This window comes from Amblyraja radiata, chromosome 3, assembly GCF_010909765.2.
Source record: "Amblyraja radiata isolate CabotCenter1 chromosome 3, sAmbRad1.1.pri, whole genome shotgun sequence".
In the NCBI taxonomy this organism is placed as follows: domain Eukaryota; kingdom Metazoa; phylum Chordata; class Chondrichthyes; order Rajiformes; family Rajidae; genus Amblyraja; species Amblyraja radiata.
In genome coordinates, this window is record NC_045958.1 from 20551283 (window position 1) to 20568534 (window position 17252).

Below are 17252 nucleotides of genomic sequence, written 5' to 3' on the forward strand. Positions count from 1 at the left end.
TTGCGATTGTCCTTGATGAGATTTATCAGAGTAGTTCCAGAACTGAGATTTTAGCTGCAGGTTATTTGGGACAAGTTGGGAGCATCGGAGATTGAGGAAGAATTTGATGAATGTGTGCAAGATCATGGTGGGTTTAGACAGGGTCAGTAGGGAGAAGTTGTTCGCACTGATATCTGGAGACATAGATTGGTGTGACATCTAGAGATCGATTCCAGTTGTTGGGCAAAAGATTCAGATACATGTGCAAGGAAACGTTTACACAGGATGGTTATGATCTGGAATTCTGTCATCTAAGGCACATGTGGCTGTGAGGTTGAGAGCAAAAATAAGATTGAATTGATTGCCCCTCAAAGAGTGGACATGGTTTTGATGGAATGAATGGCCCCCTTTTAGGCCAAAATGGTTCTACACTGTTCAGTAATATTTACAATGATCTGCTGCAGCGTTTGATCTCCATGACTGTCACATGGGTGTGATTCAATTTCTTCACTAGTCACTGGTCACCGATCAAGAGCTGCCAACTACTAAATAAAAACTAGGGAAGAAATGCCAGATATTCAGTCCACCTCAGACCAAAAAAATCAAATCTCACCGTTGAAAATCCAGAGGCTAAAGGATGACTCACAATCTCCACCACTGGAACAGACATGGAAAGAAGCAAAAAACGAATGAGCTGGGGGTTAAATTGGATAGCTTCTTCTAACGGGGTACTGATTGGAGATGATCAGCCATGATCACATTGAATGGTGGTGCTGGCTCGAAGGGCTGAGTGGCCTTCTCCTGCACCTATTGTCTATTGTCTAATGCTCAAAAAGTGAGCTGATTATAAAGTAACCTATGCTAGTTTAATGTATGCAAGAAGCAAGTCTATCCCCCACAATTAAAATGTGGATTATGGAAATGTCGGAGACCCTACACTTGGAAAGAATTAGACTTGTCTTAATGGACAAACAAGAACTTTTTGTCAGAATATGGTCTCCATTCATTGACTATTTGAAGGGGTATATCGGTTCAGCACGGGAACCTAACTGAAGCTTGAACTCAGGATTAGATGAAAAGTTATACTTTATAATTTACGAACCTATCTCCAATGATGTACTATTAGTAAATTATTCCATTCTTTTTTATCATGCCATTTGTTTTTTTTTTCTTTCTCTCCTACTCCCTATCTATTAAAATAAACTAGAAGCAGAATCAATCCACAACTGATAATATTAATAATGTACGACTGATATACATGAAATGTTTTTACCATAATATATGTTTGCTTCTAATAAAAATATTATATTAAAAAAAAGGAAGCAAGTCTATTTGCTTATCGGAATGATTTCTGAGTTCATCCTGTTTATTGGCTCGATGTACCAGTTAGGATCATGTGCAGCCAGTTCGATTTATGGACTGAGTTAGGAAACAAAAATGGAAAAACTAGCATGAAGAAGTTGAATATATTAAATAAGAATCGTAGTGATCCTTGTCTGAAAGGAGTTCAAACAAAAAAAGTGTATGATGTTAAGACGATGATCCACTCAAGAGTACAGCCACAGAAAGAACAAAAATCAGACTTGTTTTCACTATAAACATGGGAAGTCATCAATATTTGATGCAAGCCATAAAGAACTGAAAGAATCCCACAGTGCACAAAGAAGAGAAAAGGGATGAGACAGAAAACTTAATGTAAATTGATGTCCCATTTATTGCCAAAGAGAAAGATAACGACTTTATAGAACTCAACAATCAGAAGTTGATTCACAGATTATGTGTTTATGTGTTGGACAATTTCAATGGAAGGTTAGGGATGCTCAAAGAAAGCAAAAATACCTTCTCCCTGAACTCTCCGTTCAGACATAGTGTAACTTTAGAAAGCACCAAATACAATTGGAGCCGTAGCCTGAAGAATCAACCAGCAAACCTGACATTGATAATCCTTTAAATAGCGCTGATGGACAGGTCTTTCCTACAGCTGCATGCACCTCAGTCACGCAAGTATAAGACAAAGCTAAGGCACTAAGTTCTCAAATAACACTGCTATTAGTCAATCACTATTGCACACTGACAGATATCTTGATCTGGCTGTCTGGCTAACTTTGTTCACCTGCCAGATGTTCACTGCTCACAGACAAGTCCACACTATCACCTCGCATGTGTGGACACATGCATTGTGGAGGTTTGAGGGCAGTTGCAAGCTCCCCAAAAATAGATGTTAACGGTCTACATTCAATCTTTTGTGGTGCAACAATATTGAAATTATGCTACTTAACTTATTTTATCCTTGGTCTAGCATGAGTGAATGTTTAGATCAAGAAAATTTTGGCACAATTTTTTCTTCCTCAATCCCACTCTAGTCACAAATAATTACAATTATTCCCTTCGTAAAGCAGACCTCTGTGAAATTTAACTGGCAGATTCATGAATAGAAACTGAGATTAAAATAAATTTGCTGCTAAGTGGTGCAATATGAACTACTCTTGATGCTAAATTAATATTACTCTCTTCACAAAGCCTAGGTAGCCATATAAGATTTCATAAATGACTTACTGCCAGACAAATAAAATATAAAGGACAAAAGTGGATAAATGTTCTACACCCATATTAAATTCAGACATTTATCCCTTTTTATTTATCATTTCTCAAGATGCAGGCATCGCTGAAAAGCCATCATTTATTGACCATCCTTTATTGCCCTCAAGTAGGTGACAGTGAGCCACCATTTTGAACCACGGTAATCCTGGTGAAGCGAGTTCTAAATTGCTATTCCAAGGTTCCACAATTTATTGCCACAATAGTTCCATTATTTTGCGAAAGCAATGACAAATGAACCTTGATATATTGTCAAGCCACGATGGTGCTCTACCTAGAGTTGAATCTTCAGATGGGAATGTTCCCATGCATTACTGCTCTTGACTTTATTAATGACAATGTTTAGAGTTTTAGAATTCCTAAAAATGACTGCATTTTGTATATGGCACACAACTGTAATCATGCTTCCTATGTATTGTTGTGGCTGCAACTACCCAGGGAAGTGGCAGTATTTAATTGTGGACTTGGGTCTTATAGATGATGAAAAGATTTGATTTGTCAGAAGGGAATCACTCACAACAGGATACTCAGCATCTGATTAGTTCTTACCTCTACAATATTTATAAGGATGTTCCAGACGAATTTCTGGACAGTGGTGGCCCCCAATATGTTAACAGTGGTAGCCCCCAGTCAATGATGATGCTATTGAATTATCAATGGTAACTTTTAGGCTCTCTTGTATGGAAACAGTCATTGTCTGCCCCCTTCTGTGGCACAGATGTTGTTTGCCACTAGATTGGCCTTAGGAAAGTGCCTGGAGTAACTCACAGACTGACATATTGGTGTTATCAAGATATATGCCCACGAACTATAAGCATCTTTTTCTGTGTAATGGATGACTCCAAATAACTGAATATTTTCCCCAAGAATCCCACTAAATAAGTTTCACTAACAATCTTTGATATCAGTCAGATGCCAACTGAATGCCAAATGTAATAACTTTCACCTCAACTCTGGAATTCAGCTCTTTAATTCATATTTGAACCAAGACTATGGTAAGGTTCGGCAACTAAAAGTAGGCATCCAAAACCATGGTGTTGGCTAATTGATAATACTATAAGCAACGCTGTCCATCACGCTGTCCATCACTAATGATGACTGAGAGTTACTGATTCCCCAGGACTGATTTTGTGCAAAATATTCCACTTTGTTGAGTATTTGTTACTGTTGTAATTATTTTCAAATAACCTGGCGGTTCTGAAGCACACGTTGCCAGATTTCTAAATCATTTGTTGTATCTATTATACTTTTGAGAAATTAAATAAATTAGCTGAAGACTGGTTTCTATCCTGCCTAGTACAAATGCATTTGACAATCTTCTCCGTGGGAGGCTGATTCAGAAAAGTAAGATGCATGGGATCCACAGGGACTTTGTAGTTTGATTCAGAACTGGCTTATCCAATGGAATCCAGTGGAAGGATGTTATTCTGGTTGGAGGTTTGTGACTAGTACAGTTCTGCATGGATCAGTGCTTGAACCTGCATTGTTTATGCTGCATGTAAATGACTTGGACAAAAATGCAAATTGGTTGGTTAGAAAGTTTGCAGATGACACCAACATTGCTGGAGCTGCAGATTGAGAAAGTTGGCAAAAAAGACAACAGGACATAGACATGGGCAGAGATATGGCAGATGGAGTTTAATCTGGCAAGTGTCGCACTTTGGGAGGTCAAATGTAAGGGGAAAGTAGACAGTTAAAGGCAGGATCCTTAAAAGCATTGGTGTGAAACAGGATCTGGGGGTCCAAGTCCACAACTCCCTGAAAGTAGCAACACAAGATAGAGGTAAATAAAGCATATGGTATTCGTTGGGTCAGTGTATCCAATTTAAGATACTTATATTATTATGTTTTTAGAGTATTGTGTGCAGTTCTAACTTTAAAGTGACTGAAGGAAAGTTTAAAGGAGATGTATGGGGCAAGTATAGCTAAACATAGTTGCAAACTTTTCAGCCTTGTTCCCAGCATTCGCACATTGCTTGTCACCACTGTTGAGGATTGAGATATTTCTTGGAGCCTTTTCTTGTCCCATTTTTTGGTTAATTGTGCACTATCAATCACAACTAGATGTAGTAGGTCTGCAGAGGTTCAATCCGATTTATTGATTTGGATTGCATAGCAATTTCTATTGCCTGCTGATTTTGCTGTTTAGCACACATGTGTTGCATCTTCTACATGTTAGTACCACTTTTAAAAAAAAAGATAACTTAACTGTTGCTGCAGCATGCCCTTTTACATTCCTCACTAAACCAGGGTAGATCTGCTAATTGTTTGACATTGGAAGAATGAAAGGATATGCCAAGCCATGTGGTGGTCTCCTCATCTGCTACTCCACAGCACTTCATGGGTGCTCAGTTTTGAGGTACCAGATTTGTTCTTATTTAATATGATGGCAATAAAACACGATGCTTTGAAAAATGCCCTCAATATGAAAAGAAGATTTTGTTTCCATGCGTACTCTGAATTGATCACTCCTACCAAAGCTGTTATGGAGATCGGAGTCAGAGACAGATGTCCACAGGGTGATTAACAAGAATGCACTCAATACCTCACTGGCAGCTGTGCCCTTCATGACTCCCTAACCATGTCTAACACAGTACTATCACTTTTGGTGGGTCTGTGGCAAAGATCCAGAGATTGAGAAGGAGAAATCTGGGAGGTAGACCGAGAGGTAAGATTTTGTGTCAGGTGATTGTGACACTACTCCGGGGACAGCAGTCTAATCTCGCATTAGACACTCGATATTCATGACAATGCCTTAGGAAAGTTAACTGGTCTGGGTTCACTTTGCCATATCTGAATTTGTTAGCTAAGTCAATGCCAGGCGATTCATTCAGTTTCATCCATTTTGTGTTTTAAGATAGGTTATGATACAATTGAGTGGCTTGTGGCCATTTCAGAGGGCTCTTAAAAGTCAGCCCTATTTCTGTGGGTTCTGAGGTAAAGGCAGCAGATCTCCTCCCGGAAAGACATTGGTGAACCAGTTGGACCTGTACAAGAATCCAATAATATTCCAAAAAAAGTTTAACTTCAATTAAAATTCAGTGACTGCCATGCAGGGATTTGAATTACATCTCAGAGTTGCTTGATCAAGACCACTTAGTTATTAGATTGGTTATTTATCACTGCCATCAGCAAAAACACATTTATTTTGCTACCCTTCACAAATATTACATATTAAATATTTGTATTTTGCACACTCCATTCATTTAAAATTATTTGCAAGGAATATGTGATATGAACAATATCAAGCTGTCCTTACAGGATTCAACAAAGCCAACAGACCAGAACAAGACAATATTCTATTATATTTGAATTAGGTAGCAAAGTTAATAATCAAACTCTGTTACCTTGTTATTTCTTCTTTAAGTTTACAAGGATCTTCTGCATAGAATTTTACACCAAAATATAATGTATAGGGTGGACCGGCTATAAAAGAAAAAACATTAACATAGAATACAATCTATATATTGAAAGTTTATCAACAGTTTTAAGATTTACATACACAGTTTAATTAACCAATTACTAATATTCAGATTTCCTGTAAAAGACAGTTTTCAATGCGAAATCCCAAATCACATGTTGTAGACAATTTGATAAATCATTGAATTATAGCATTTAAAATTATACCAAGATATAAAATCATGGAGTTTTATAACGGAGAAGGCAAGTTCTCTCATCTTTCCAGCTTTGAATATTTTACCCTGATTTCCCCCTAACCTTTGCCCGATTCTTTAAATTTTCTTTATCTTTTTATCCTTTAATAACAAATTTGCATTCACCACTGTTTATGAATGAGCATAACAGGACCGACTCAATCTCTCAACTTAAAATAATCAGAACCCTAAAATTTGGTGAGTTGCCTCCCTGTGCAGGGTTCCAGGATACAGAGCTGAAAGGTGGCAAAGGAATGATTGGGGGCAAATATTATAGTCAAAGAGAGCAAGATTAGCAGATAGGACAAGCAGGTGCATAGTAAAGAGAGAAAATACCTGTGGTTTGAACTATATTTATTTCAGTGTGAACAGATAAGGCAGATTAACTCAGGGTTTGGATTGGCTCATAAGACTGGGATAATATTGTCTTAACGTAAACATGGCTGAGAGAAGGGCAGGACTGACTTCAATATTCCGGGGTATACATACTATTGGTGTGTATGAGTGGGTCTTCATGTAGGTAAGAAGACATAACTATTGTGCTCAGAGAGAATATTATTGGGGGATCATCCAGTGAGGCTACTGGGATAGAACTTAGATATAGGAAGGTAATGATCACTTTAACTGAAATGTATTACAGGACTCCCAATAGTCAGCATGAATTCGAGGAACAGATGTGAAGATAGCTGTAAAAATAATAAGGTTGTATTAATGGCCTTCAGTATATCAAATCAGGGCAGGATTTACATACTAAATGGAGGAGCTCTGGTGAGTGTTGCAAAACAGAGAGAAGTGGGAGTACAGGTGCATGGAGTTGGGTGGACAGTGTGGTGAAGGCGGTATTTGGCATGCTTGCCTTCATTGGGAAGGTTATTGCGTAGAATAGCTGGAGCATCATGATGCAGCTGTACAAGTCGTTGGTGAGACCACACCTACAGTAGTGTGTACAGATCTGATTGCCAAGCTACACACAAAAGCATATACCAATTTGGAAAGAGTGCAGAAGAGATTCACTTGGATGTTACCTGGGCTTGTGGATTTGAGTTATAGGCTGGCACATCTTTCTTTGGAGTTTAGGAGGCTGGGGGATGACCTTATTGAGGTGTATACGATCATGGTATAATAGAACATTCATACTCGTTTTCCCCAGGACAAAAGATTCTAAAATTTGGGGACACAGGCTTAAGGTGAGAGGGGAGAGATTTAAGAGGGACCTCAGGGACAACCTTTTCACTCAGAGGGTAGTCCATATCTGGGATATGCTTCCAGAAAAAGCAATGAAATGAATACAATTATGATTTTTTTAAGTAATTGGGTCAGTAATATGGACAGGAAGCATTTATTAGGTCATAGACCAAATGCTGGCAAATTGGACTAGCCTACAAGGCCAGCTTGGACAATATGCTTTTGTAGCTCCATGCTTTGTAGCTCCATGACACATAAAATTAATGAACAGTAAAACTCCAGTAATCCAGCATCTGATTATCTGGAAATCCTGATGGTTTGGCATCTCATATGTCTGGAATGAGTGGCAGAAATCCCGAGTGCAGCCGAGGCTGAAGTCAGGACTGTGGGCTGGCTGTGCAACCACAAGATGTGGAAGAATTATCAGAGCAGGTTTGCATCAAAGCCAAGCCCAGAGTTCTTGTATATTTCGTGCTCCCTTTAAACTCACCGGATTCACTGAATATTACTTTGTAACATGTAAAACGTGTTCGGGTATTAATAGAAATAACATTGAATAGTCTGAAAAATGTACTAGTCCAACACCAGCAAAGTCATAAGGGTGCTGGAGTATAGGTGTTTCACTGGGCCAGGCTGACAAGATTGAACAAGAAAAAGGAAGTGCAGGAAGATAATCCCCTCAGAAATAAAACCTATAGAAAGAACAAAAACAGATCGGGTTTCATTATAAACAGAGTTGATCATCAAGTTTCTAGAAGTGAGTGGCACCTGTGAAAGAACTATACACTCAGAATGGGAAAGGAAGGTGAGGCAGAGATTTGTGTCCAAGCCCCATATAATGATGCATTTTCTAGCACAAGGAAAAATATTTTGACGAACTCAACAAAGAACAACCAACCGAAAGGCATTTGTTTTGATAAGATTTTTGTTATGGAAGTTTTTAATGGAAGATCTGGGACAGATTGAATGTGTAAGAAGGAACTGCAGATGCTGGATTACACTGAAGATAGTTACAAGATTGAAAGCAGTATATGGACCAGATATGACGACATGATGGTAAAAATAATGGAGACAGAGTACCAGAAACTTGTGCTCAGCACAACCTTCATATACCCCACACATCATTCCATTACAGACACACATAGGTATGCCCTCATTAGTGGAACCTGGATGCCAAAAAAAAAACCAGATCATCCCTAGACATCCTTACAAGACAGAAGAATCACCACACCAATACTGTGTAGGAAGGAACTGCAGAAGCTGGTTTACACCATAGACACAAAATGCTGGAGTAACTCAGCAGGCCAGGTAGCATCTCTGGAGAGAAGGAATGGGTGATGTTTCGGGTCGCGACCCTTCTTTAGACTGAGAGTCAGGGGAGAGGGAGACAGAGATATGGAAGGTAGGGTGTGAAAACACAGATCAAAGGGAGCAATGGCATTCTGACCTTTCTATCCTGGGCCTCCTCCTCTGTCAGAGTGAGGCCCAAAGCAAATTGGAAGAACACATAGAAACATAGAAAATAGGTGCAGGAGTAGGCTATTCGGCCCTTCGAGCCTGCACCGCCATTCAATATGATCATGCCTGATCATCCAACTCAGTATCCTGTACCTGCCTTCTCTCCATACCCCCTGATCCCTTTAGCCACAAGGGCCACATCTAACTCCCTCTTAAATATAGCCAATGAATTGGCCTCAACTACCTTCTGTGGCAGAGAATTCCAGAGATTCACCACTCTCTGTGTGAAAAATGTTTTTCTCATCTCGGTCCTAAAAGACTTCCCCCTTATCCTTAAACTGTGACCCCTTGTTCTGGACTTCCCAAACATCAGGAACAATCTTCCTGTATCTAGCCTGTCCAACCCCTTAAGAATTTTGTAAGTTTCTATAAGATCCCCCCTCAATCTTTAAAATTCTAGCGAGTACAAGCCGAGTCTATCCAGTCTTTCTTCATATGAAAGTCCTGCCATCCCAGGAATCAGTCTGGTGAACCTTCTCTGTACTCCCTCGATGGCAAGAATGTCTTTCCTCAGATTAGGAGACCAAAACTGTACACAATACTCCAGGTGTGGTCTCACCAAGGCCCTGTACAACTGCAGTAGAACCTCCCTGCTCCTATACTCAAATCCTTTTACTATGAATGCTAAGATACCATTCGCTTTCTTCACTGCCTGCTGCATTTGCATGCCTACTTTCAATGACTGGTGTACCATGACACCCGGGTCTCGTTGCGTCTCCCCTTTTCCTAATCGGCCACCTTATATTTTATTATGAAGAAGACCTCATATTTTGCTTGGGCAGCTTACAACCCAGTGGTATGAATATTGATTTCTCTAACTTCAAGTGACCCTTGGTTTCCCTCTCTCACTGTGACACCTTCCCCATAGCTAACAATGTACCATTCTACATTTCCTTGATCATCGTCCCCTTTAATCTTTGTTTGCACACCTTACCCTTCCATATATCGATGTCTCCCTCTTCCCTGACTCTCAGAAGGGTCTGGACTCGAAACGTCACCTATTCCTTCTCTCCAGAGATGCTGCTGCCTGTCCCGCTGAGTTACTCCAGCGTTTTGTGTCTAACCACAGCAACACTGCTAGCAGAGCAGTAAATGTGGTTGACAACATTGACCACAAGATGGTGCCCCTCACTACAAACATGTTTAGAAAGTCAAGGATAAAAGAAAAGAAAATATTTAGATTTACTTAGTACAGAATCAATGAAATATCAAATCACACAGGCATTGGAAAGACCTTTGTGAGAATACCAAATGCAAAAAACTCCATGAGGAGAAATAGAAATAGTTAACCTAGTATTCTCAGTAAGGCATAAGAAGGAAAATAAATTTCAAGTTATAGCGGCATATAACCATATAACAATTACAGCACGGAAACAGGCCATCTCGGCCCTTCTAGTCCGTGCCGAACACTTATTCTCCCCTAGTCCCATCTACCTGCAGTTACAATTACATTGTTTAAAAAACATTTGGACAGGAACATAGAAACATAGGAAATAGCTGCAGGAGTAGGCCATTCGGCCCTTCGAGCCTGCACCGCCATTCAATATGATCATGGCTGATCATCCAACTCAGTATCCTGTACCTGCCTTCTCTCCATACCCCCTGATCCCTTTAGCCACAAGGGCCACATCTAACTCCCTCTTAAATATAGCCAACGAACTGGCCTCAACTACCTTCTGTGACAGAGAATTCCAGAGATTCACCACTCTCTGTGTGAAAAATGTTTTCCTCATCTCGGTCCTAAAAGATTTCCCCCTTATCCTTAAACTTTGACCCCTTGTTCTGGACTTCCCCAACATCGGAAACAATCTTCCTGCATCTAGCCTGTCCAACCCCTTAAGAATTTTGTAAGTTTCTATAAGATCCCCCCTCAATCTTCTAAATTCTAGCGAGTACAAACCGAGTCTATCCAGCCTTTCTTCATATGAAAGTCCTGACATCCCAGGAATCAGTCTGGTGAACCTTCTCTGTACTCCCTCTATGGCAAGAATGTCTTTCCTCAGATTAGGAGACCAAAACTGTACGCAATACTCCAGGTGTGGTCTCACCAAGACCCTGTACAACTGCAGTAGAACCTCCCTGCTCTTATACTCAAATCCTTTGTAAAGGAAATATTTAGAGGGAAATGGCCAAATACAGTACCATGGGACTGGCTTAGGGAGGCATGGACAAATTAGGCTGAAGGGCCTGTTTCCACCGTGTTTAACTGTGACTCAATAAAATGACTAATTATATTGATGAAACAATAATAATCAATCACAAATATAGATTTTGAAAATAAGAATCCTTATGATGTATCTGATGGATATTGTTTTTAAATTCCACTGCACTCAAATTCATATTTTTGTTAATATAATCTTGATGAGATATATAGATTGCAAATGTGCCATAAACTTTCAAAGTTCTTCCTTGCAACTTCTTTGAATCTCTCTCCTCATCAGTACCATCACTGTACAGAATCAAATGATACAAAATTATGAGAGGAGTAGATTGGGTAAAAACAGTCTTTTGCTCAGAGATGGGGAATTGGGAAACAGAAGACATAGTAGTTTAAGGTGAGGAGGGAAAGATTTAATAGGAATCTGAGCGCTAACCTTTTTTTGCACAAAGGATGGTGGGTGTTTGGATTGAGGTGCCAGAGGAGGTTGCTGAGACATGTACTATCACAAAGTTTAAGCATTTAAACAGGTGCATGGATAGGATAGGTTTGGAAGGATATGGGCTGAACGGATGAGTGGGACAAATGTAGATGTGGCATGTAGATGGGGATGTTGTCGGCATGGGTAACTTGGCCCTGTTTCCACACTGTATGATTCTATTACATACCTTATTTCCCGGCAATGAAGACGCACCCCCAATTTAAGTTGCTAAATTTTGAAAAAAGGATGGCGGGACAGGATGAAGGCTTTGGTTTAGACCAGGGGTTGGCAATTTCGCCTACGTGCCCCGGGACAGAGAGAGACAGAGAGAGACACACAAAGACAGACTCCCCACATGCTGTGAAAGGAACTCTCCCCCCTCCCCCCCCCCCCTCCCCCTTGGCTATCCCTCAGTACTGCAACATCGTCCTTGAAGTTGCTGTGCTGATGGATAGCCAAGTCTATCTTTCTTGGCTAACAACCTAACCTTCAGCCTCCAAAGACGCAGGTACATTTTCGTGCCTTATTTTGGGGTAAAAAATAGCGTCTTCATTGCCGGGAAATACGGTATATCTTTTTCCTGTTTCCAGTTTTGTTATTGGTTGATTGCCACCATTCCCCGTTGTAAGTGATGAAACTGGCTGAGGCTTGTTTTTAATATTTATTAGCTGATCTCCATGTGTGACCTAAAAGATTTCCAATTCTTCTCACGTAGAAAGTATCCAAACTCATGCTGAAATTTCACAACAATCGAACCATTCTTGAAAATATGCTGTACAAAGAATATGTAATATCTGCCTTTTAGTACTCTAAGGCAATTAACCTACATATATTATCAACCATAAATCAATAGTGTGAATTTCCATTTGTCCCAATTCTCATTAGCTATCAGTTCAAATCCTATAGTTAAGTAGAAAATTAATTTCACATGAGGAATAAATATGGAGTTATAGTTTAAACAAGACCACTGATATTTTTCCATGGGGTTTAATATTAAATATTGATTTCATAACAACATAAATATTGTTGCTTGAGATCACGACCTGAAAGTTGTTGGTTGTAAGTCTGGACCATATAGTTTTATTTCATTCTAATCAGGTAATATGTAATTAAAGAAACAAAGTTCAGTAAGGATATTAATTGATATTCAGTGTATCCTGTTGATTAAGGAAGCTGTCATGTGCAATTCAATTATGAAGTTATTTTAGAAATCAGAAATAACTTCAAGCCCAATATATTAACCTTTTTATTGTTCCTCAAAGAAGGACCCCAGTTTCATAAGAGGCACTGCTGAAGTTTCTGGGGTGTTAGATAATAGGGCATGTCATTTTTTAATACCAACTCCAAACAGAGAAACACCATTCACATTGAAAGTTCAAACCATTAATATTGTGTAGTAGATATCACTTTTGTAATTAAAATTAAAAAGTCACTGCATGAAATGCTGAAAAGATTAAAAGATCAACAAAATTGTACAAGCTATAGAATTCATCTTTGAGTGAATCATTAAGCTACAAGGATATTCATACCAGAAAAATATTGCCTGAAAGTGATCAAGATCAAAGTTCTTCAAGTTAAGAAAAGCCTGAGAAAGTGTGTCAGTTATATCAGGAATCAGAGACCATGTGTAATTAAATGTTGCACATAAATTAATCACAGAGTCATTGATCAGAGAAACAAGCTCTTCAATGCATCATTTCTGTGCCAACCATCAAACATTCATCTAATATTAATCAAATTTTCAGCATTTGGCTTGTAGACTTCTGTGCTTTGGTGAGTCAAGTGCTCAGCGGGATACTTCTTACATTTTGTGAGAATCCCTGCCTTCAATCTCCTCTCAGGCAGCGTATTCCAAACACCCTCTGGGTAAAATAAATCTTCCTTGGATCTCCACTAAACCTTTTACATCCTAACTTAAACATATGCCCTCTGGGTTTAGACATGGAAAAAATAATCTAGATTCCCAGTCTTGTTTTTAAACAATGTTTCCGAACTATGCTCCTCATAATTTTGAATACCTCCATCAGGCACCTGTTAGTTTCCTCCACTCCAAAGAAAACAAACTCAGCCTACCCAGTCTTTCCACATAATTAAAACACTCCATCTCCAGCAACAACCAGGTGAGCTTGTGGACAGTGTGGTGATGCAGCTGGTACGGAGGCCAGAGACCTGGGTCTCATCTGGCCCTCCAGTACGCTCCCTCTGACCACATGAATTTCCTCTTGGTGATCTGATTACCTCCTACATTCCACACATGCAGGTTGGTATGTTAATTAGCCATAGATAATTGCCCCTACTGTGTAGGTGAATTGTATTATCTAAGGGGATTCCAATCACCCTCTGGGTAAAATAAATCTTCCTTGGATCTCCACTAAAGTTCAGAGAATGTATTGTGGGGAGTAAAAAGGAAGTAGGATTAATATAGGAATAGTGTAAATAGGTGGCCGATAGTCAACATCTACTAGGTAGGTCAAAGAGTCTGATTTCATGCCAAACCTCTCTGAAACTGTATGAATTTCCTCTGCATTTGTTCTACGAAATCTTCTCCTTCCTAAAGTATGGCAGTCAGAAATGTACACTGGTGTGGCCTACCCAATCTATATTATTATTATATTACTAAAACTCCCATCTTGTTTGTTTGTTTGTATGCATGCACGTGAGATCCCAAAACCCCGCCAAAACGTTACACGATAGCGCTACAATTTTTGGCCTCCCTTACTCACCATTGCCCTGTGATGTAAATGAAACAAGTTTTGTTCAGATTGATGGTATATTTTACAAGTTATTAACATTTTAAACTTTACAAACATCACATTTAAAACTATTTTTCCACTTGCCCTGCCCTTCAGCCGCGTTTGACGTCATAATGGGATCTTGAATCTCATTTACATAAAAATTGAGATTTTAAAAAAAACTCCGTTTTAATCAAATTCTTCCTTTTTCATTAACAGCTAACATTGTGCCTTATTCACGACTTCATCTACCTGTGCTGTTATCTTCAAGAATCCTTTGACTTGAACACCTAGGTTCCTTTGTTCCCGAATACTCACTTGGGTCCATCCATTAATTTGCAGATTCTTATCATTCATTAAGTCTGCAAAACTATCTAATGCCTCCATTTGTTTAATGGTAGCGTGCTTTAAAAGATCACCATCCTGCTCCTTGAATGATCAATACTCCTACTTCATGAAAATGAATGGGAGGTATTTATTTAATAGTTCATCTCAGTCTTCTGGCCACATGCATGGATTACCCATTAAGTCCCTAATGGACCCTTATCTTTCCCTGGTTATTAGGTTCAATTTACACAAGATACTTCAGAATATTCCTTATTCTTATCTACCAATGTCTTTCTGCATCTCGTCTCTGGGCTCCTAACTTAGGAACACACTAGGCCTGAACTCCACATATAATGACCATCGATTGTTGGATGTAGCTTTTGACAGGTACTATCCTGACATTGAAATTGCCCTTCCTGTAATTCCGCACCATTTCCAATCCATCCTTATCCATTTCATATACTATATGAGACTTTAGTATTAGGGGTCCTTTCTCCAAAATGATGACTTTTACCAATATTTGGCAAGATTCTCCTATCGGATTATCTCTACATTGGCTCAAAAATCAAACTTTCAAAATTCTACCCCCTCAAAGCCTTTCACACAAAGCACATGATCCCAGTTAATATTCAGTGGATGAAATCCCATATTATATCCTAATATTCTTACACCTCTCTTGGATTTACCTACAATCTGCTCCTCTACCTTTTACTAATTGTTAGGAGGCCTGTAATACACCTCTAGAAAACCGTATTGTATTGTATTGTATTGTATTGTATTGTATTGTATTGTATTGTATTGTGTTCACCTATTTTCTGTGTCAAAGCTTTACTCATGTGACCTAATTTAAAGAACCTGCAGTAATAGAAAATAGGCCATTCGGCCTTTTCGAGCCATGTTCTCCTTAGTTAACACTGCAATGCCAAATACTTATTACATCTCCCCTGCTATGCCTGAAGATATTGTACCCTAAAATACTGAGACCTTTCAGACATTCTTTCACCCCTGTCTCTGTAACAACAGCAATTTTCCCATTTGCCAATTCACACTATCAGTTTGTTTGGTTTGCTATTTACACATCTTTCATTAAATTAAATGCAACTTATCTTTGCATATTAAATAGCTCTGCTTAGTGGACTCAGTTTCCTTTCTATATTTGACTGCACCTTTCCCCGCCTCCCCCCCTCCCCCAATCATACATCAATGGTGTACCCCATTCACCTTTCAACATTCGTTTAATCCCTCCCCAACAACACAAGCAAATTTCCTCAGAAGGATTTTGGATCTGTTCCAATTCAGGTGCAACTGATTTAGCTTCTATATGTCCCACTGCTTTAAATGGTCCCAGTGTCCTAGAAATCTAATGCACTCCTTCCTACACCATCTCTATCCCAACACATTCATCTGCCCAATCCTCCAATTCCTGAAACCAAGAGATTACAATGTTAGAGGTCTTGCTCTTTAATATGTTACCCATCTTGCTAAATCCATGGTACACTACTTACCTTCTATTCCCCACTCCCCAACGGAATGCCTGTGACCATTTTGTAACATTGTTGGACTTGGCAACAGGAGGCAGCACACGGTCTCAGATTCAGGTCTACAGCTGCAGAAGTGCCTCTCTATTCCACTCACTATAGACTGTCTACCAGTATTATACTTGGGCTCCTGCTCCTCTCCCTTCTGATTCAAGATAGACTACAATGTGTGAGCTCAAAGATGCACAATGAAAATATTTAACATATATGTTTATATTTAATTTAGCTATTGTACTTAGCTCCTATATTCTATAATCCTTAATTGGATGGCGATTGCAACTCTCTCCTGACATCATGTACATTGGATTCAGACTTAGAAACTGAAAGGTGTAAAATTACAGTGAACAAAGGATATATTTTTGTGAAGTTACAATAATCCTTTAATTTCGGTATTTGCCTGAGCATAGAGAATGACTTGTTCGAAACATTATAGTTTCTGATGTTACAGTTTCAAACAGGACACTATACACTACTTTTGCAACTAATCTTGCAAGAGTCTTAAGTATAGAAATATTTATTTTCATGTATATTCTCAACACAAGGATTTGTGTGAACTTGTTAAAAGAAAGTTTAAATAGAGACTAACAATTCATAGATCAACAATTTTTTTTCTTAGGAATCCATGCTTTTGTCACCATTTAATGATTTTTCAGGCTAGTTCTCACTGATGTTTTCTGTATTGCTCTGTAAACAAAGTAATATAAAACTTTTAGTGTCTGTGTATCAATTTGCTACCTTCCCATTCATCCAACAGAATGTGCTCGCTGAATTTCCAGTTAAGCAATTAAACGTTTTCTATGGGAAGGAGTCCTCACCACCCAGTGATGACCCCTTCTCCCGTCTCCACCCAACCCTCTCCTCTTGGAGTCCCCGGATGGCCCTCTACCTTCTTTAGACCTTTTCATTTCCAAGGATGGTCACGGTGGCGCAGCAGTAGATTTGCTGCCTTACAGCGAATGCAGCGCCGGAGATCCGGGTTCGACCCCGAATACGGGTGCTGTCTGTACAGAGTTTGCACGTTCTCCCCGTGACCTGTGTGGGTTTTCTCTGAGATCTTCGGTTTCCTCCCACACACTAAAGACG

The 17252-nt window shown here is 39.2% G+C and overlaps 1 protein-coding gene across 4 annotated transcripts in view; it reads right to left on the minus strand.

The window, feature by feature from the left end:
• Positions 1-17252, minus strand: part of epb41l4a (erythrocyte membrane protein band 4.1 like 4A) — a 177997-nt gene that overhangs the window by 76415 nt on the left and 84330 nt on the right. For all 4 annotated transcript variants that reach the window (XM_033017423.1, XM_033017424.1, XM_033017422.1 and 1 more), the window contains one exon: positions 5925-6003. In XM_033017423.1, coding sequence (XP_032873314.1) covers positions 5925-6003 — 79 coding nt within the window. The remainder of the gene's footprint in view (positions 1-5924; positions 6004-17252) is intronic.